We start from the raw sequence: 23,301 nt of genomic DNA, 5'->3' as shown, positions 1-23,301 counted from the left end.
ATTCTTTAATCCATTTTGAATTTATTTTGATATATGGTGAGAGGTATGGGTCTAGTTTCATTCTCCTGTATATAGATATCCAATTTTCCCAGCACAATTTACTGAAGAGACAGTGTCTTCCCCAGTGTGTAGCCTTTGTGCCTTTGTCAAAGATCAGATGGCTGTAGGTGTGTGGGTTGATTTCTGGTTTCTCTGATTCCATTGATCAGTGTGTCCGTTTTTAATGCCAGTACCATGCTGTTTTGTTTGTTATAGCTTTTTAGTATAGTTTAAAGTCAGGTAATGTTATGCCTCCAGCTTTATTTATTTATTTACTTTTTGCTCAGATTTGCTTTGGCTATGCATGGTCTGTTGTTATTCCNCCATGTAAAGTATAAGAAAGCATTTGCAGAAGAGAATACTAAGGGTGTGGCCAAGCCACTATTTGATACAGACATTAGTATGGATAGAAGGAAACCAGATACTATACATTAGGGCAATGGAAAAATTACCCCAAAGTTTCAGAGATATTTGAGACTTCCAGTTCTATCACAGGCCCAGATTAGGGCAGAATGGTTTCAAGGAAGAGGCCCAGGGCAGCCATGGAACCTTAGGTCTCATTGCCCAGGGCAGTCTCAAGATTCTGCTCCACATAAACCAGGGCAGTGCTCCTTTGCCACCCCAGATGTGTCTTGGTCCACCACTCTGGAGGGCACAAGTGGACAACTTCAGCAGCATCTATGTGGTGCTACCTGCAGACATGCATAGTATGAGCCATGAAGACATGGCTACCTCCACCTAGATTTCAAAGGATGCCTCAGTAAACCTTGGGGCTCAGGTAGAGCACTGCCATTTGTGTTAAGCTGTCACAGAGAGCCCCCACAGGGAAATGTTTAGTGGAGTCATTAGGAGAGGACTGCCCTGAGACCTCAGACGTGTGGAGCCACCAGAATATAATGTCAGCACAGAGGGTCATAGACACTCAACCCCAAAACCTGAAAGCTGCGGTATGGGCTGTGCCCACCAAAGCCTTGGAGGCTCCAAAATTTACCCCAGTATGTCCAGAGGCAAGACATGGAGTCAAAGAAGATTAGTGCCAAGACTTAAGATTTAATATTGTTTGCCTTGGTGGGTTTTGGACTTATTTGGGACCTATAATCCTTTCTACTTTCCTATCGCTCCATTTTGCAATAAAACTGTCTATCATATGCCTGTCCTATCATTGTATTTGTGAAGCACATAAGTTGTTGATTTCACATGTTCATAGATGGAGAGCAATATTCCTTAGGATGAATTGTACTTGTATGTCACCATATCTGATTTAGGTGACACTCTGGACTTTGGACTATTGAGTTATGGTTAGAATGAGTTAAGACATTTTGGGCTATTGAAGTAGAATTAATGCATTTTTTTCATGCAAAAGGACATGGATTTTGGGGTCCAGGGACAAAATTCTGTGATCTGAATGTGTCCTCCAAATTCATGTGTTAAAACTTAATCACAAATATAATAGTATTAAGAAGTGGGGCCTTTAGGTGATTAAGTCATGAGGGCAGAGTCCTTGNAATATAATAGTATTAAGAAGTGGGGCCTTTAGGTGATTAAGTCATGAGGGCAGAGTCCTTGATAATGGGATTACGATGCTTATAAAAGGGCTTAAGGGAGTTGGTTCTCTCTCTTCTGCTCTTCCAATATGTGAGGATTCAACCTTTGTTTCATTTGGTCTTTTTTGCCTCTTTAGCCATGTGAAGATACAGCAAAACGGCCCTCACCAGCCTGCAAATGCAGGGGCTGTGATCTTGAGTTTTCCAGCTTCCAGAGCTGTGAGAAATAAATTTATCTTGTTTATAAATTACCCAGTCTCAAGTATATTGTCATAACAGCAAAAATGGACTAAGATACCTATATATAAGAGTAGCAGATTATTAAACATAATACATTTCCAGTAAAATATTTTTTAAAGATTTTGAAAATATTTGAATGAAAATGAATTTGACATTCCTTCTAAGATTTGTCATATCTACAACTGAAAGTTTAGAAGGTGAAGAGATATTAGCCAAGAAGCTTTAAATTGTCACACATGCTTAAGCAGTTAAATGTGAGATAAATGTGGCATAATTTCTGTATTTTTCTTTGTCAAATTCTATCATTAAGGCCTATATTTTGAATTATGTATTATTGACTCTAGTCTAAAGTTAGGAAATTGAATATCTGTATGTAACAAATCATATTATAGTCATTGAATTCCAATTTTGACCTCTTTAAAGTTGCCGAGTTGGAGATCAGATTTTGACATGAGCTTTGGTGGGGGCCATTACCAATCTCTATTACAAGAATATTCACAATGTAGTCTTCCTGATACTATTTTATGGGTGAATTAAAGGCTTTTTGCTTGCTCTTATATCTCAATATAAAACATTTATTGGTGGTAAAATACATTGCTTCTACCAAGTAAGTTAGCATTGGGTGACATGGAAGCATTAATATTTATAATCGTAGAACTCTGGATATTTTTGCGTTGCAGGAATTTGGTTGAAAACAAGTTGACCAACTAAATTTTTTTGTTGAAATAACTATTAAGATATTCCAAAAAAGAACCTGCTCTTAGATATTTATTTTTCTTCAAAAAGCCCCTTAATGTTGAACATCTAACTCACTAATTTTATCCATAGCAATCTCTACAAAGTAGAAATAATTACATGCTTACATTTTTTAAAAGTAGAAAAGTTGCTGAAACATTCATGAATACTTGCAATACCATATCATGTTTATGATCAAATTATGATTTAGGCCCAAACTTGCTGTAAATTAAAATCCTTTCAACAAAATTGCATGTAGCTCTATCATTCAAATCATTTCACTAGCCACTGTGAATGTTATACTATATTATTATTTGAAGATCAAACCACCCATTTTCTCTACTCATGAAGTAAATTTATGTTCATAAAGAAGCTGTGATTCTTCATTAATATACAAGGAACAAATTCAATCAGTTTACTGCTGAGGAAAATACACCCATTTTCTCTACTCATGAAGTAAATTTATGTTCATAAAGAAGCTGTGATTCTTCATTAGTATACAAGGAACTAATTCAATCAGTTTACTGCTGAGGAAAATAAACAATTATTCTTATCACAATAATGCTTCCTAGCTGTTCATGTAGTTCAGGTTGAAAACTGAGGATGTTTAATACCTTTTAAGAGGAATGGGAAGGGGGATATTTTATAACTAAAAGCAGACAAACTTTTTTCTTTGCCAAAAGTAAAGAAGAGTTTTCTCAGGAAAAAATTCCTCTTCAAGAATACACAGGAACATTTTCGTTTTCCCACCAGAAATACCTCTCCCATTTCTTTCAGTGAAATTTCATAGTTCCTGGAAAGTAAAGAAATGTCTTTAAACCATCACTTACCTGAATTTTTTTATGATTCCTTTCTATTGTATTGGAAGATGAGTTTATCACTCAGATATTCCAATAATTTGTCTATATTTTATGACCAGCTGCTTCAAGAAATGCTTAAGATTTATTCCAAGTGCTGTGGTCAGTCACCAAGGCAGCCCATATTATCAAATGCAAAGATAATCCTATTTTCAGCATTAGCTTTATAGTAGAGAACTTAGGTTTTAGATTCATATTTAACGTATTAACGGTAAATGTATGTGCCCCATCTTTAATTTTATAGGAAAATAACAACGTTATTAGGAATGCCTATAATAACACTTGTGATATTGTTAATAATTATAATGTGAGTAAAACATCTTTCTTGATAAACTATTATCTTGGCTATTTAATGTTGACAGCATTTCTGGTGGATTTTACAATTAAGTCATTACTTAGTAAACATATATAAAAGACGCAGTTGTACATGAATAAACTAGCTTCTCATGAATGCAAATTAACAGTTTTCAGATCTTCATCCAAATTACTTTTAAATTTCCATTGAAAAACTACAGAAATTCAGTAAAAAATTTCAACATTCAGAAAAAATTTTTATAAAAATACATAAGGATATCTCCTTGTAATCTTCATAGGTTGGAAAATCAGGCTTTTCTTTTGAAGAAAGAAACCTCATCACAGGCCATGGCCCTATTTGTTCAGTAAGGTGGCAGTATCAAGGATCAGGCACACATACTCCCTGGTTTCTCCTGGCCTCTTAGTAAGGAATACGTATGTTATAAACCCAGTTGGCTACATCAGCAACACTACATTAAGCAGCATATACAATTTGCACATTTATGGACTGATATGCTTAGCATTTATGAAGACTCATTTTTCTATTGCCTGAAAAGAAACAATACTAATAGTGTGTGCAATTAAGAGCTCCCAAGAATAATGGAAAAAATTGGTGACCTGTAACCACTTTTAGTACTGTGTGCTGACTTGAAAGCATAATGAACTCTTCTCTACTCTCTTTAAAAAACATCAATGCAGATAAATAATCTACAAGACTTCATGAATAACCCACTACATGATGGAAGGGCGATGACCAAGGTAGTCTCTAAACCTGCAGATTTACGTCACTTTATATCTCCTGTCCCCCACCTACTTACTCCCCTTGAAAAGTCAAAGCAATTCTAGAGAACATTTATTAATAATCTCCTTCTCTGATAAGTGATATACAAATAAATGGGTGTCCTTTTTCTCTAGGAATAATAAAGCACAATGAGACAAAATGACATATAAATTAAAAAGTTCAATAACTCTATAGGGAAGTATAGAGTTAAGGAGCAAAGTGAGTGGTGGAAATAACACTTAAAGAATTCAAAAAATATGCAATTGAGGGACAGGAAGAAATTGGGGAATCTTTAGAGTGGGAGCTTAGATATATATATTAACATATGGATATAAAAGTGATGAGAGATAAAAAGAGAGAACAGATGGTAAATGACTAAATGTGATGAAGGTCAGGTTTCCTGGCCTTACCCTGAGGTTGCTTTATGTTCTCAATTTAGATGTGAGGGCCTTTTTCAGGGGAAAATAATAATAATAACATGCTATGCTTTGTCACTGTAACCATGGAAGACAAAACAGAAAGAGTGGGTGCTCCTGGGCTGGGGTGATACCTGGACCAAATTTCAAGTCAGTACAAACATGAGGGAACAGTACAAGTTTTCTCAGCTCTACAAATACCATTTCCCACATAACTTCTTAGCTCAAACACCTCTTTATTCTCTGCAGAAGCCACAATTCTAAAGTAATCACACAAGCAAGTTTTCTCAGCTCTACAAATACCATTTCCCACATAACTTCTTAGCTCAAACACCTCTTTACTCTCTGCAGAAGCCACAATTCTAAAGTAATCACACAAGTGTAAAACCATACATTTTAACAAGCAGTTATTAGAATAAGCTTCATGGCCACAGCTGGGCATTGTTTTGTGTAGTGATTGCTTATGCCACAACCTGAATGTCTCACCCATGATCACAAATTTCCTGCCCTGCCTGCTCTATGCATTTCCCTTGTTTCACCTTCAACAACTATGTGATCCCATCATGACCACCAGTCTTATGATGCTTCTATTTTCTTTGGGTTTATCAGTTACCTCCTGGTTTTATATTCTTTCTTATCTAACTATGAATTTTAGTATTCTTTTATTAATTGCTCTCGTGTGAGCTTTCTCAAGTTCCTTCATCCTCTGTTGTTTTGTATCTACTGTCCTGGATCAATCTAAACATTCAGTTTCCCCATACCTACACTGTTGGCAAATGTGGCTGCTATAACTGCAAATTTCAAATGGACCCTCAATGTCTATACTTACTTTGTCTTGGGTCAGCTCCATTTCCTGTAACCAAAATTTGCTATACAAAAACTTACTTGCTTTTAAATGGTCTACTGTACCTTCAGATTAATTATGTTCAGTAACTGACATCTTCTACAGCATACAGAACAGTGAAAACAGCAGGTGGGAGAATCCCCAGCTCAATGATCTGCAACCCTATGACTAGCTATTAAATACTTACTTACACTTCTTTTCTCCCTTCTCAGAAATTATATTGCCTCCAATTTTTTTCCCCAAAATTCTATTTCTTCCTAGCTTTTTGCTGATCTTGGTTTATCAATTGTTTTCTATATCTTTAGAATATGTTACGTTAGCATCATCTTTCCTTCAGCCTGTTTCTCTATTCATTTCGTTCCTATTTCTTTTAGCTACTGTCCTCTTTATACTAGAGATTGACATTATTTCCTGAAATGTCCTAATCAACATCTGGGAAATTCATAATTCCCATATGATTTGTTATCCAAAAGTGGCGCAGATGATATTAAAAGAAAAGTGATACCAGCACGTAAATCCAGAGCTGTTTAGGGCAAACTGAAATAATATGGCTATCTAAGTAATGAACTACCTAAATTTACCTTTGCATTACCAATGATTGGACCATGAATGAATGTGTGATCTTCCATGGCAAGAGAATGAGGCTGGCGTAATACCTTGGGTCGGATTGTTACAATTATTACTAAAACACATCCGCAGTTTTAAAAGATTTTCAGGTAGTTGTTGATTAAATTAAGGGATATATGTAGCATGACTCCCATATAAATTGGCATCTAGAAATTCTGTGTATAACAGGAAAGCTATTTCATTCATAAGTAATAGAACATCATTTTAAAAGAGTTTTTAAATGTTTTGTTTTACAAAATCTGAGAAAATAATTTAGGTATGCTATTGGTATAATGGAACATAAAACAATTATTAGGTTTGAAGAGTTAAAAATGAATTTGGTTCTTTTCTCTTTCTGGATGGATATAAAGCAAGCATTATATATTATAATCACTTAATTCATTTACATTCCATTTCTGCTTATTCATTTTCAAGTTTAAATCTCATCTTTAAATTGTCTTTCAACTATATAGGAGCCACATATTTTACCATTTATACAAAATTTTATTTAGTACTCTTTGTATATGAAATCTGGTTTCTCAAAACCAACTACTCTTGTACCAGACTTTAAAAAATCAACTACATCATAACACTGATTCACAAAGTGATTACACACATTGAAAAAAAGGGGCAGAATAAAATGTAGTTTCTTTTTATGTCTCCAATTGATCAGTATGGTGTTAAATGCAAGATTTATTTTTGACACCACACATTTATATTAGAACAAAAATACCTATTTCCACATTAATATGTGTTTGTGTGGTATTTAGCACCAAAATTCACATATTATCACTTTTCAGGTCAGTGTTGATTAACTAATTAGCTAGGAGAATATCTTATATATATGCATATATATGTATTTAAAATTTCTCCTAAAGTAAATAACTGGTTTTAAATACACAGAAATCTAAAGCAGAAATCAGAAGAATATAAGATTATAAAATATTTTTCTTCAATATATAATTAGAGGCTTTTTATAAGACTAAGATTAACATAAGGCAGGTAAGATGTCCATTCTCAAGTGTTACAGTTGAGATTGTGAAACTTATATTGCAAATAACAGTATTAAAGGGTGTGGAATATACTATAAAGCATATGTACTTCAGAGGGCCTGGTTTTCCAAAGCCTTGCAGNTAATGAGCCTCCAAGACCAAAGAGTGGACAAAGGAGAGACAAATCTTTGTTTCTGAATGGTTCTGGTGGCTCCCTTCCTTCCCTATTTTGGTTTGGCAGAGCTGGCTCACCAGAACTGTTCAACAGAAAAGCAGCTCTCACTGATACCAGCTATGTTAGTATACAAAATACCTACTCCCTTTTTCTAACAAGGCTATTGCCCCAACCAGGAATCTCACTGTTACATAGTTGATTAGGTGCTCTCTATCTCTTCCCAATTCCTCCATAATTTTATAAGGTGGTATGTGAGGAAGGGGTCCTCTCAGGATCACTTTTCATGGTGAATCCAGCTGTGATCAGTCCAGGTACACCTTGCCATGGAATAATGACAGCTCAGAGGACACTGTATCCTCTACTGCTTCTTAGATTGTAAAATTTCCTCTATAAAATCTACCTTATGCCTACAATTTGCTTCACTAGTAATATGCCCTTTGTACAACATTTAAGTGAGGAGATTATGAGCTTTTAATGGTAACATTAATGTTCATTTGTAGAAATTTATACCGATAAAAATTGGAAAGAAACAAAATATTTTAACAGCTATTTTACTTCAGAATTAGATCATTCTTTTTCTTTGTAGATAATACCTTCCTTGACCACCCAATCTAAATTATTCTTCCCAGTGACCCTCTATCAGATAGAGAGTTTCATAATCTTCATTTATTACTCTCTAAATTTGTCTGGTTCTTTTATCTTTACTTGTTTGTTGTCCGTCTCTCCTATTATAATGTAAGCACCACAAGAGAAGGGGTATTATCTGTATTATTTTTCAATAAAACTCAATACCCAGAAGAGTACCTGGCATATGAAGGTGGCAAAAATATTTGTTGAATGAATGAGTTTTGTGAATAAATGAATGAGTAAATTTAACAGCTGATCATCTATTCTATGGAGAAAAAATGAACATGTAACGATACTCTTCTTTTGTATGTTTTTGTGCTTTATGACAAACCTAAGCAGTATTGGGGGTGGGAAATTCCTAACAAAAGGATTTAGAAAGAAATAAGTTGAATGTGTAAGTCTTAAAAAAAAAAAAACCCAAGAATTAGGTTACATTTTCATTTCTAAAAGATGTTGATTTCAATGCTGTAAAACATTTTAAAAAATCTAACAATGCATATGACATGAAAAAATAAATTATTAAAATGTATTGTCCGATTAAATATTTGCCACTAACTCATTCCCTAAGCCAAAATAAACTGCTGAATGTTGTAAAGCACAAAGAAAAAATATTCTTTATTGTAAGCAATACCATGTGTCTGATCAGGTGGGGTCTCTAAAAAAAAAAAAAAAAAAAAAAAAAAATCTAACAATGCATATGACATGAAAAAATAAATTATTAAAATCTATTGTCCGATTAAATATTTGCCACTAACTCATTCCCTAAGCCAAAATAAACTGCTGAATGTTGTAAGGCACAAAGAAAAAATATTCTTTATTGTAAGCAATACCATGTGTCTGATCAGGTGGGGTCTCTTTACTTCGTTCCCATCCACTTTCTGAGGGTTTGGGAGACTTTTCCAAAGTATTTCAGAAATACTATTAGTATCTAAGAAGTAACCCAAAATGAAGGCTGATAAATAATATTGTGCCATGTGCTTAATAGCTTGAATTTTTATTATATTTAGCAATATTTAACCTAAAGCTGTTATGGGCAATTCTATAAAACCTAAGCTGAAGCAACCTATTTCATGTCATATTTCCAATTATTGGGCTTATTCTAGACTCTAAACAAAATGAATTACTGACCTTTCCCTGAGCACACTGTATAGATTCTAGAGACCCTCATCTTTGTTTCAAAGCAAAATTCTATCCACCTTGAACACCTTTTCCTCATATTTCCCTATTAAAATCCAATCTATCTTTCTTAAATTAAATGCTGCATAATTCTCAATCCAGCCAAAAATAACTTTTCTTCCTTTTCAATGTAGCTTCTTGGTAACTTTGTGTAAACTGCATCTTGTGTATTATATTTTACTTATTTTTGTACATGTCTTGTCTGCCTTACTAGACTATTAATGCATTGAGGTCAATGACCACATATTTATCATCCTTTTATACCCCATAATATCTAGCACAGTGCCTTTCATGGCAGGGACACTCCATCAATGTCTCTTCATTAGAGCTAAATTGGATCAAAATCAATTTAAATAATCTTCCTCCTTAAGTTAGAGAACATTACATCAATCAACATTTCTAGAAAAAAAAAAGTACTTTCAAAATTATTTGATATTCATTCTATGATTATTTTCTGATCTTGATGTCCTATATTCCCTATCATCCTCAGTCTGTTCTTCCCCATTGAACCCTTCTTCTGCTCTACCACTTTCCATTATAACTCCCAAATGTGACTTATCAGCAAAGTAGAATTGGAGCTGGCAGGAGTAGTAACTCACAGTAACCCTCTCATAACCCCTTTTCAAGATTTTTCCAAAGGCCCATGGAAACTAACTGAGACCACCTTACTATGCTTTCATAGAAACTATAGATTCTCTTCAAAATACTTTTTTTAAGCCAATGTTTCTACTTTCTGAGATATACCAAGTGTATAAAGAGTTTATCAAATTCAACAGAAACAACTAAATGCCCATTATTAAAACAACTTATATCAAAAGTTATCACTTCAAGTTCTTCAAGGTGATACATTTTTGACTTTCCAGCATATTCAAAGCCTATAATTAACCATGTTGCCATAGAAAAACTACAGTATATGCCATGTTCTACCACAATCTGAGCATGAATATAAAAACACAATGCTTTATTTCTTTCTATTTCTACACAGTTCATAAGATGGTTAAGTTCCCATGAAAGTCAAAGATAATTATTAATACGTTTTCTTGTACTCTCTAAAATATTCATAATTCTGACCATTAAGTATTTAAAATGTAAAGGAATAAGTGACAACACATCAATCACAATAAGTTTACAAAGCAACAAATAAGCCAATGTCTAATTTTCTCTTAAGATTAAAAACATATACTTTTAAAAATATAAATTATCCATACCAACATTAATATTGGACCTTTCAAAACTTCTGGCCATTAATCATTACACTTATGTAATTCTTGCTAACTCATCTGGGTCTATAACCTAGAAATATTAAAAATGTCAATAAAGCACAGAAGTACATACTTCTATGTAATTCATTTCTCTTTTCTGCATGGTAATCAAAGTCAAAATTTTACACATTAAGCTCTGTATAATTAAGGAATAAGTAATTGCCTCATATACATTTAATTTGAATTCTCAATAATTCATGTGAATGACTGAAAAAAACATTGACACAGTTTATTCTCATTGGATGGTAATCTAACTCTTACTGACAGAATTTGTTGCCCCACTAATATATCTGGCTCAGGCTTACTGTTTCTTATCTGAACAGGTTTGTGAATCAATCATAATATGCTAACCAAACAGACTCACTAGTGAAAACTATAAAATTGAATCATATAAATCAATCAACTCAATTATAAATATGCATATACATGCACATAAGTAATTGAGCACATAAATATGAAGTGATTGAGAAAAATAAAAGCAAAAAAAGTTTTTAAGTGAGTTGTTTATATACTTACCTCATGCATCCTGATGATAACTAAATTTTAAATAAGTGCCTCACTATGTAAAAATTTAATTGTTGTTTTCAGAAAAAAAAAACAGTGTGTTTGTACATTAGACATGGTCCTCAATTGAAATTTTTTATTAAAAATTTTTTTTGACCACATACAAATTTTTCAGTCTTTGACATCTAAAATGTTAAAACTTTCTTTTTAAAATTAGTTTTAAAGATAAGACTACAATATTGTAAGCAAAGCTATAAATCAAGATTTATGACAGTTAATTTAGAATGACTATTTTCATCACATAGGTATGTGAACTGATAAAGATAAGAAAAAGAACAAATTTTCTTAAATGTTTTACCTTTCTTCAATTGGTCTTCCATTTTGGACAACTGAGGTCTGTGATAAAGATAACACTAAATGTATATACCAAATATGCATATAAAATGTTTACATTATTTCATTTAGAAAAATATCATTCAAAACAGTTTTTTAAAATGATAATTTTGTAAGATTAAGGTACCAAAAAAGCCAAGAAATTATCAGAATTTAGCATTGATAGAGACATTACAGAAGAGGAATGGGTCCCAAATTATACTCATATTTCTAAATTAACAGCAAAGAGAGTTATACACTTTTAATAAACAAAAATTATTTAAAACTTATCTACTACATAGTTATCTAATCCTTTTAAATGTTCTTCTCGAAGGGCTTATAATGTTCATATAATCATATACTATACTAATATACTAGGGTGGTTTTTTTTTTTGTAATTGACAAATTTTTCAGAAAGTACTTTGAGAATGAATGCATGCTCAAAATATGTTTAGTGAGGTGTGTGACTAAAAATGTTAGGAGTCCAGTGGCCTCAAAAGTGTGATCTTATTAATAAATTACCTCTTGTGAATGTATCAGATATTTTCTTATAGCATAAATATTGATTCTAGGTTTTATTTCAGGCCTGAATTTCATCTAACTTGGCTTCTTTTATACAGATATTAGCTGGCTTTATACTTACCTACCTGCAACAAAGACTTCTCAATATTTACCAAACTAATTTTCTTTTCTTCTTAGGTATGTGACTAGTCTACATTTCTAAGTTCCCTTTGCAATTAAACGTGGCAAATAGAATATGAGAGAAATGATGTACACCACCACTTCCAGCCAGGTCAATGAAAAGTATTCATGTTTGTCCTCCATATTCTTTTCTGATGGCTGAATTTCTATGCTCAGTGTAGCAAGGAAACCACAAGTAAGATGGTAAAACTTCCCTGTGCCAAAAGAGGCATAGAGAATTTTTAAAATAATTTATAAAATGCAGTTAAAAATAATATGAAAGATAAATTACTTACAGCATATAATACTGTCTCTATTTTGGTTATTTCCTTACCTGTGGATTTTCTTCGATTTTATCATTTGTCTTTTGTCCACCTGAGACTGACACAATTGTTTTTCTTGTTTCTTTCTCCACTGGTATATTGTTTGAATCTTCACCTTTAATTTTCGTTTTACTAATATCCACTTCAATTGTTGTCTTGGTCTTCCCCTCACTTTTAAGTAACTCCTTTTGATTTAGGAAATAGGTGAGTTGATGCTTAGCTTTTTCCACTTCCTGTTTTTAAAAAAGTACCAGTTTATCAAGAGCTGTTTTCTATGATATTTTCCTGCCAATACTACAACCTTGATGAATTTGCATATATTTTTCAATTTTTATTTTACTTATTTGGAGGAAGCTAAGTTAAGCCATTGGTATAATCAATAGCTTAAAAGCCTCACAATTTAAATAGAAAGCTATAAAGAAACCTCTTACACTTCTAGGAGTTATTTTTATACCCAGAAGTTTTTCCTGGCTCTTATTTTTAAGGTTTTAATTATTATATAAGCAAGATAAATATTTTTAAAAGATATACATTATAAAAAGTGATAGATTGTAACTAGGATAATTAATATCTGTATATACCAAAGAATGAAAGAAAATATGAAAAATAATTTATTTCTTATAGAATGAAAATCTTTTTTAAAATGTCACTGTTTATAATTTTTATTTAGTTATACAATAACATAAGTTATTTATATGAAAGAATATATAGATCAACAAAAAGAAAATTTACAAGAAATCTCACCATATACAGAAAAATCACTGTTAACATTCTGATATATATACTTAATTATTTCTAAATATAGCTAAGGCATACATATATATATATATTAGTTTTATCTAGATTGGATCATACGACATGTATTCACATAATACCATAGATATGTTTCTATGACAATTAATATACATTTAAATCAGAATGGGTAACAGAAGTACATTTAATAATACACCATAAATTATTTAGCAGATTCCTTATCAATGAACATTTAGGTAATTTCAAAATTTTTGCTATTAAAAATATTACATCAGACATACTTGTGTAAAATCTCTATACATTTTTTTATTCTTTAGAATAAATTTTTAGAAGTGAACTTGTTGAGTAAAAAGCCAATATCTATCCATGTTTTGCTATATATTTTCCTCCAGAAAAGTATCAATTCATACTCATAATAGAAATATGTGAAAGATTGCTCATTTTTGCATATACCCACAAATATTTGTTCCTTAAATTTTTACCAAAATGGTAGGTAAAAAATCTATGCCACTATTATTTTTAATTGCACCTATTTGATAACTAGTGAGTTTGAATACACATGTATGTATTTATTGCTCATGTGTGGTTTTGAATGATGACTTGCCTATTTATATCCTTTGAACGGCTATCCATATTTCTTGCAGGTTTGTAAAGTATCTTCATATGAAAAAATTTTCAAATCTTTTCTATTTATCTTTATATATTAGAATAGTTTACCATAAAAAAAGTTTTGAATTTACCTATAGCCAAATACATTAACACATTCCTTTGAAGTATAATGCTTAGAAAGCCTTGCTCTAGCTAAGACCATATAACTGTTACCCAGTGTTTCTTCGAATACCTGGTGAAGGTCTTGGTGGTGGTTACAGTGATGGCAGGGTACCACATTGTGAAGATGGCAGAGCAGAGAGAGAGACAGGCTCTCCTCTCCTTTTAAAGCCCTCAGAACCATGCCCATGAACACCATTTTTAGTCCATTCACTAATGCATGTTCCTACAACCCATCACCTCTTCAAGGCTCCACCATTCAACTACCGTAATAGCATTTCCCACCCTCTTAACAGTCACAGTGGGGACTAAATTTCTAATACATAAAACTTGGGGGGCACAACTCAAGCTTTAATGAGTTTGGGGGGAACATAATTCAAACCACCATACTACCCAAAGCAGTCTACAGATTCAACACAATCCCCTCAAGATACCAATGACATTCTTCACAGAAATAGAAAAATCAATCCTAACATTCATGTGGAACAACAAAAGACCCTGAATAGCCAAAGCAATCCTGAGCAAAAAAAAAAAAAAAAAAGCTTGAAGCATAACACTGCCAGATTTCAAATTATACTACAAAGCTATAGTAACCAAGAACAGCATGGTATTGGCATTAAAAACAGATGCACAGACCAATGGAACAGAATCAAGAACCCGGAAATCAACCCATACACCTTTGGCCAACAGATCTTCAACAAAGGCAGCAAGAACATACACTGGGGAAAAGAAGAACTATTTGATAAATGGTGCTGGGAAAAGTGGACATCCATATGTAGAAGAATGAAAATAAATCTGTACCTCTCTCCATAGACCAAAATCAACTCAAAATGGATTAACGACTTAAATATATGTCCTGAAACTATAAAACTCCTAAAAGAAAACATATGAGAAACACTTCAGGATGTAAGACTGAGCAAAGACTTTATGAATACGACCCCCAAAGCACAGGCAAAATAAGGAAAAATAAACAATGGGATTATATCAACTAAAAATCTGCACAGCAAAAGAAACAATTAACAGAGTGAAAAGACAACCTACAGAGTGGGAGAAAATATTTGCAAACTATGCAACCAACAAAGGATTAACATCCAGTGTATAAAAGGAACTCAAACAACTTAATAGTAAAAAACCCCACAAATCACCTAATTAAAAAATGGACAAAGGAGCTGAATAGGCATTTCTCAAAGGAAGATAACACAAATGGCCAACAGACACATGAAAAAATGCTCAACATCACTCAACATCAAGGAAGTGCAAATCAAAACCGCACTGAGATATCATCTGACTTCATTTAGACTGACTGTTATCAAAAAGAGAATAACAAATGCTGGTGAGGATATGGAGAAAGGGGAACCCTCTTACACTATTGGTGGGACTGTAAATTGGTGCAGCTGTTATGGAAAATGGTATGGAGGTTCATCAAACAAATACAGATAGAATTGCCATACAACCCAGCAATCCCATTTCTTTATATAACCCAAAGGAATGTAAATCATTGTGTCAAAGGGAAACCTGTACTCCCATGTTTATTGAAGCTCTATTTACAACAGCCAAGAGTTGGAACCAACCTAAATATCCATCACTGGATGACTGGATAAGGAAAATGTGGGATACTTATGCAACAGAATACTACTCTGCCATAAAAAAGAATGAAATGCTGCCATTGGCCACAACATGGATGAACTTAAAGAAAGTTATGTTAAGTGAAATAAGCCAGGCACAGAAAGAGAAATATTGTGTGTTCTCATTCATGTGTGGAAGCTAAAGAAGTTGATCTTATAGAAGTAGAGAGTAGAATAATGGTTACTGAAGACTGGTAAAGGGAAGAGCAAGGAGGGATGGGGAGAGGGTGGTCAACAGATACAAAAATATAGGAGATAAAAAGAATAAGCTCTGGGCCGGCCTGGTGGCACACTCAGTAGAGTGCGGTGCTTGGGAGCGCGGTGGCGCTCCCGCCGAGGGTTCGGATCCCATATAGAGACCGGTCCGCTCACTGGTTGAGCGCGGTGTGGGCGCGACACCGATGGTTGCAATCCCGTTACAGGTCACGAAAAAAGACAAAAAGGAAAAAAAAAAAAAAAAGAATAAGCTCTAATGTTCTATACCAATGTAGGGAGACTACAGTCAACAACAAATAACTATAACTTCAAGCAGCTAAATGAGAGGATTTGGATGTTCCCAAAGAGGTGACATATGTTTGAGGTGATGGATATGCTAAATACCTTAATACAATCACTGCACATGGTATAAATGTACCCAAATATTACACTGTACTCCATAAATATATATAACTATCATGGGTCAATTAAGAAAAAATGAATTAAAAAGAGAGAAAACTTTGATAGACAGAGGTAGACTGGATGTTACCAGAAATTGTGGGGAAGGAATAGTGAGAAGTTATTGCTTAATGGTTATAGAGTTTATGTTTAGGATAACAAAAAAGTTTTGGAAGTAGATAGAGGTGATGGTCACACAGCATTATGAATTTAATTAATTCCTCACAATAGTATATTTTAAAATCTTAAGGGGCCAGCCCGGTGGCGCACTGGATAAGTGGGCCGCTTGGGAAGCACGGCGGCGCTCCCGCCCGAGGGTTCGGATCCCACATACAGACCGGTTCCCGCTCACTGGCTGAGCGAGGCACGGGAGCAGCACCGAGGTTGCAATCCCGTTGCCGGTCCCCGGTCCGGTACGGGGGCAACACTGAGGGTTGCGATCCGTTGCCGGACACGGAAAAAGACAAAAGACAAAAAAAAAAAAATCTTAAAATGGCAGTCCTTCCGTTATATATATTTTACCACAATAAAAAAAAGAAAAAGAATTGTGCATATTTTTTGTCAAACATGCTATTCTAATTTCATGCTAGAGTGATATGAATAACGTTTTTTCTGTTTTCTGAATTACATATTTGAACATTATTTTCTAAATAATTGTTTCTGATAAAAAGCAAATCTATTGCTTTCTTATTTTCTGCTGTATTCTAAAACCTATTCTATTTTGTTTTGAGCCACCTTTTTGAACTATGTCATTAATAACTGTTGATTATCTGGTATTTTTAAGAAAAACAATTATATAACATACAAATACTTATACTTTTGTCTACCCCCTTATGAAAATGTTTGTAGCTTTTTTCATTTCTTCTTTTATTGTTTAGCTAGAATTCGAAAAAGAGCAGTAAGAGCCAGCATACTAGTTTAACTGAGTTTAAGTGGAATGCCTCCAGTATTTTACTTTTAAGTATATTTTCTATCAGTTTCAAGAAGTTTGCTTTTGTTTGATTAAGAAGGTTAATTTTCTTTCTAGCTGAGTGTTTTTAACAAGAATGAAAATTAAATTTTATTAACACATTCCTATTGCAAAATACAAATATACTTTATACCTGGCAATATAGTACAATGTACAGACCTATTAATTTGTCTGACCAAAATTATTCTTTTAAAAAGTTCCTTATGGATATTTTCTTCACCAGTTAACAATTTTAAAGAACTGCAATATACTTTACCTGTAAAGCCTGTTTCAGTTGTTCCTGAAGAACTTTGTTCTCAATTTCCAGAGTACGTGCTACTTTCTAGGAAGTAATAAGAGGAGAAAGTATTCACCTTGATAATTTTCTATTAATTTCTTTTTACCATTATTACTTTTCTAAAATCCATAGAGAGCCAACATGATGATTTGAGCATACACATTTAACTCAGGCATAATGGTGGATAATACCTGAAGCTATCTCTCTATTAATTTTCTACAAGCAAATTGTCTATCCTGGAAAATTACAACTACTTTAAATTAAACATTTTACATAAAATTACATCCTGGAAAATTACAACTACAGTAAATTAAACATTTTATTTCTCCTTTTCTCTAGGTCTGAGATATTTAAATAGAAACATTTCAAATTTTACAAAAATAAGAATCTCTACTCTTAACACAAAATAAACATAATTCTGACTTTGTGAGAAGGAGTTCTCCATCAGATGGGGAGAGTTTGAGGACCATATCTAAAGTCCCCAGTTCTGCTTCTGGAATGGCAGAGCAAGTTCCCACTGAATAAACCTTGCTACACATAACACCCATAAACTCTGAACAAAATACAAATATCAACACTGGAGAGCAATCATGAGTATGCAGATTCTTGAAGGCGGGTAACACTTGAAAGAAGGGAAAAGTCCGAGGTAAGAGTCTCATTTTCATGGCTTTTAGTTTGTGGGCAAGCCCTATCTGACCCATACAGGGCACCTAATAACTTACAGAAAACTTGAGTTGTTATAACTTACAAACCAGAAGACAAAGTCCAGGATAGCCACACCCACTAGAAAGGTTAGGGGAAAGTCACACAAAGAAGAGAGCCAGAGACAGGAAGCCCCAAATTCTTTGTATAAATTCTACCCAAATCTCCCCCTGACACCTGAACTTTTAGCCTAGCAACAGCTAAAAGAACTAAAGTGCAATTTGAGCTTCTACCTAAATATAGAATTTGCATTTTGCATGAAATCATGCTAATTATATACTAAAGAAGAAAAAACAGTACCAATTATCAGAAAAATGAGAGAGTCCAGAGTACCAACGTGATATTTATAATATCCAGGATACAGTTTAGAATTACTTGACATTTGAAGAAACAGAAAAATGAGACTTAAGATAAAAAACAATCAACAAAGAGTGATCCCAAGATAATCCAGATTTTAGAATTAGCATACAAGACTTTTAAAGCAACCATTATAAAAATGCTCAATGTAAAGGAAAATATGCTCGTAATAAATGAAATGATGAAAATATCAGCAGAGAAATACAAACTATAAAAAAAAGCCAAATGGAAATTCTAGTACTGAAAATTAAAATATTTGAATTTAAAAATTTAATATATGGGCATAGAAACAGAATGGATATGACAGTGGAATAAGTCAAACCACCTGAAGATGCATCAATAGAAAATATCCAGTTTAAACACAAAGAACGAAGATTTTTTTTAAATAATAAATACTGAGATATATGGGGGGAAACATCAAGAATCTAACATGTCATTGAAGTCCCCTAAGGAAAAGACATACAGGTAGAAAAGTATCTAAAAAATAATAGTTAAAAATCTCCCAAACTTGTTGAAATTTAAATACTTGAGATACATAAAAAAAAATCATGCCCACACACAACAATGTTAAATTGTTGAAAACCAAGTAAAAGGAGACAATCTTGAAAGCAGACAAAGAAAAATGACATATTACACACAGGGAAATGGTGAATTGAATGCCTGCTTCTTATAAAAAAAAATGAAGGCCAAACAAAAATAGAAAATCATCTCTAAAGGGTAGAGCATATGCCACTTTTCTGAAAGAGTTATTTTAAGAAACAAAAGCTTTTAATCTACATTTTATTCTCATTGAAATTAGAGAGGAAATTGAAATTTTATAGCATCTACAAAAGCAGAAGCAAGTAATAATTGGGACAAAAATAAACCTTCTAACCACTTCTCAAGGGATCTCAGTATACAGCCTATGAGTTGTTAAGGAAATTCATATCCATAAACAGGCACAAAAATATAATAGACCATCTGATGAGGCTAAGTAACTTCAGAGAGGAAGTTGAGCAATCCAAAGAGGTAGGCCCTCCTAATGCAGAGCTAAAGGGACAGATAGATAATAATTAGAAAGAAAACATTGGAATGCTGATGCAGTTCTCTGATAAATGTAATTGGAGCCCTAAATTAAGGTCTCCTAAAAATTATTTTTAAAAACAAAAGAGGATAGCTCAGCTGGTTAAAATGCAGTGTTACAACATGAAGGTCAAGGGTTCAGATTCCCGCATCCACCAGTCACCAAAAAAAAGTTTTTAAAACAACACAAATATAATTTTTATCTTAAAATTCAAGAGGAAGTGAAAAGAAAAAAAAATTACTTCTGAGAATAGATTATAGATTAAGAAATCTTGTAAAGTAAATGAAAGATCTCATAGCACAGAACAAACATACAAATAGAAGCCATAACTGAAGAGATAGAAGACTTAAAGAACAGATATAGAAATCATAATATTCAAATATGAGTTCCAGAGGGATAAAAGGAAGAAGAAAATAATAATAATGAAAGAAATAACAAAATAAAACTTCGTTGAGAACAGAACTGAGGCTACTAGAAGTGGGAAAGGGAGAGAAGGGAAGTTAGAAAGAAATTCACATAGGGCAACAAAAAATGATTACATTGTGCAATGTTAAATATACTAATTATCCTGATTTGAGCATTGCATATTGCACACAGATAATGATATTCTATGCTGAACCCCACAGGTATGTACAATCAATTATGTTTCAGTTAAAAAAGAAAAGAAAAATTCCCTGAGATAAATAAAAATTTTGAGAGCTGGTAAAAATTTCTAAATTTCTAAAAGAAATGAGGGCTAAAAGTAAGGAGGAGACTGGGTCCCAGATAATATCAAACTACTATATCCACTGAAACCATCTATTTAAACTTTACATGAGAAAAACATAATATTCTACCTTAAGCCATTGAATTATATGGGGTGTCTTTATATATCAGCCTAGCCTATTTCTAACGAATAAAGATATAGAGAAATAAAAATAAAACAAATCTAGATTATATACAAGAAGAGAGAGAGATTGTATACCCCACTGTGGTAGACTACAAATGGCCATAAATTCTTTGCAGTAGCTCCCATGAAAAGGTGGAGTCACTCCTTGAAATTTAGCTGGCCTGTGACTTGTTTGGGCCAAGACAATACAATGCAAGTTGCACTGTGAGATCTGAGCTTAAGCCCCAAGAAATCTTTCAGATTTGTTTCACTCTCTTACTTGTGGGAACACTTCTGTAAACTACCCAAGGTTAGCCTCCTGGAAAATAGGAGACCACAAAGAGGTCCCAACTGTCCCAGATGTCCCAGATGGAACATCAAACATATGAGTAAAACTATCTTAGACCATCTATTCTGAGATGCGTCTGCCAGAGAGAAGACCTATCCAGCTACTGAAAGAAATAGTGAATCTGCTGTTTTAAGTCACTAAGTTTTTGAACAATTCGTTATTTAAGAAAAGCTAACTGTTATACCTAGCAATAGAAAATGGGTATTATTTTATGTCATTAGAACACTTGCAAAAATTAAATATCGTGTTGTATTATTTCAATAAATGGCTGCCAACAATTCCTCTCACCCTATATGTGCATGCTACTCCTCCTCCTCCTGATAATGAACTGGCCTCATGACTACCTTACAGAATGTGGTAAAAAAAAAAAAAAAAAAAAAATTTCAAAGACATCCAACCTCAGTTGGTAAGAAACTTTGTTGGTTTGCTTTTCCCCACTGGAGTTCCAGTCACCATGTTAAGAAACGTAGCCTAGACTAATGAATGACGGTACATCAGATATGTGAGAAAAGCCATTTTGGGTGTTTCAAGCTCCAGCTGAATATAGCCACATAAATGACCACAGTCAACATGACATCAAACACTGTCCAGCTGATCCCAGCAAACCCACTGTGAAAAATAATCATTATTGTTTAAAGGTACTAATTTTGGTGGTAGCTTGACATGAAGCAACAGAAATACCTGAAAGTAGGGTGATACAATGACAAAAACCTAAAACATGTGGCATTGGCTTTGGGTCCAGCAGGCAAGCAGAGGCTGGAAAATTGGTAAAGAAACTTTGATGGGGATGATAAAAGTAGTAAAATGGCTATGGTCAAAGACTAGCAAACAACCTGTTAGTGGAGGCTATAAAAGGAAGTGAGGCTGGAAAATTGATATTAGAAGCTAGAAAGGTGGGGAGGGGCTCTTTTATGTAATGACAGAACAATTAACAAGACTCAAGCCTTGGAGTAGACTAAAAACTTGTAGATCTGACTAAGGAAATTTCCAACCAGAATGGTAAATGTACTATTTGGCTTATATTAGTGACATAGAATAAGGTATTGCAAGAAGAGAGATGAGCTAAAGAGGGAATTCTTCAATTTTAAAGCAGAAATTAGAAAACATACAGTAGGTCCAGGACAGTATCTCTAGCCTGCAAAAATAATTCTCAAAGTAATAAGTCACTTTAGAGCAAAGATCAATGCCATAGTATTGACAACAAAATACATCTTCAGATCAAAGTCAAATGAAGGATATGACTATAAGACCTTTTCTTAATACCTCAGAAAGATTTAAAGAGATTTTACTTGGACCCTTCTAATTAGACAACAAGGCTCTTAATAATCTGAGGGTATTGTCCTGCAGATGCCTAATATACCTTCAGTAAAAAGAGGTCTATCTCAAAAGAATCATGAATGTGCCTTTTGGGAAAAAGAAGAAGCACAATAACATACACGGAATGCACAAGGTTTTTAAGACAAATACCCCATATTAGAGATATAAGGAAAGAGATATTTCAAAATGAAAAGAGGTCTCCAGACCCCAGTTTTCTGTGATCAGGGGCCAAGAGAGCTATTCAGCTGCAAACACAGGCCATTTTTATAGAAAAAGAAGGATTACTTAGAGGGTGGAACCAATATACCATACTGCAAAATAAAGAGCCACTTAGAAAAAGGGATTAGGGAACCACTCCCAGGGAGCAAAATTGCTCCCTAATCAAAGTATATTCCTCACCCTGAGAATCAGGAGAACAAGTGACATGTTTCTGGTTGAATTTCAGAATTGCTATGGACCAATGACCTCTGTTTTCTCCCTTTTTGAATAATAGTGTCTATTGTAACTATTCTATCCTTATCTCAGCATTATATATTAGATATGTGTTGGAGGAGTAGGGTAGAGATAACTTACCCTTTTTAGATAACAGATCTCTAGGTCAAGGGGAGCTGTGCCAAGAAGCCTCACCCAGATTTGGGCTGGGTATAGATAATAAGATCCTGGTCTTCAAGCTAATTTCAGAATGTAATGAGACTTTAGGAAGAAGGGGTGAATACATTTTGCATGTGGGAGAAATGTCAACATGTGGTGAGAGAGAAGACTCCAGTATACTGTTTCCAAAAATGACCACCTATAATTTTTCTGATCCCCATATGCACATGCCACTACTCCCATTGAGAGGTGGAATCTATTTCCCCTCCCTTTGAGTCAGCCGGCCATGTGATTTGCTTTAACTAATAAAATGTGATGAAAATGACCTTCTAAGGCTTGTGAGCCCAGGCCTTAAGAGATCTTGCAGCTCCTGCTTTTGACCTATTGAGTTCCAGATGCCATGTAAGGATGCTTGGGCTTGACTATTGAATGATGAGTGACCACATGAGAGAAAAAGATTCACCCTTTAGTAATTATAGTTACCACCAAACATGAGGAAGCCATTTTGAACATTCTATAGCCACATGAGTGATCCCAGC

General features: G+C 33.7%; 1 protein-coding gene across 1 annotated transcript in view; it reads right to left on the bottom strand.

Annotated features, from left to right (window-relative positions):
• Positions 1–12,479: 12,479 nt before the first annotated feature.
• Positions 12,480–23,301, bottom strand: part of CCDC7 (coiled-coil domain containing 7) — a gene marked incomplete at its 3' end in the record, with an annotated part of 89,105 nt that continues 78,283 nt past the window's right edge. The window contains exons 14-15 of the mRNA XM_008581550.1: positions 17,495–17,560; positions 12,480–12,701 (exon numbers count right to left, since the gene is read on the bottom strand). Of these exons, the coding sequence (XP_008579772.1) occupies positions 12,480–12,701; positions 17,495–17,560 (288 nt within the window). The remainder of the gene's footprint in view (positions 12,702–17,494; positions 17,561–23,301) is intronic.

Source organism: Galeopterus variegatus, unplaced genomic scaffold (genome assembly GCF_000696425.1).
Source record: "Galeopterus variegatus unplaced genomic scaffold, G_variegatus-3.0.2 Scaffold2391, whole genome shotgun sequence".
Lineage (NCBI taxonomy): Eukaryota > Metazoa > Chordata > Mammalia > Dermoptera > Cynocephalidae > Galeopterus > Galeopterus variegatus.
This window is presented reverse-complemented; position numbering and strand designations above follow the sequence as displayed.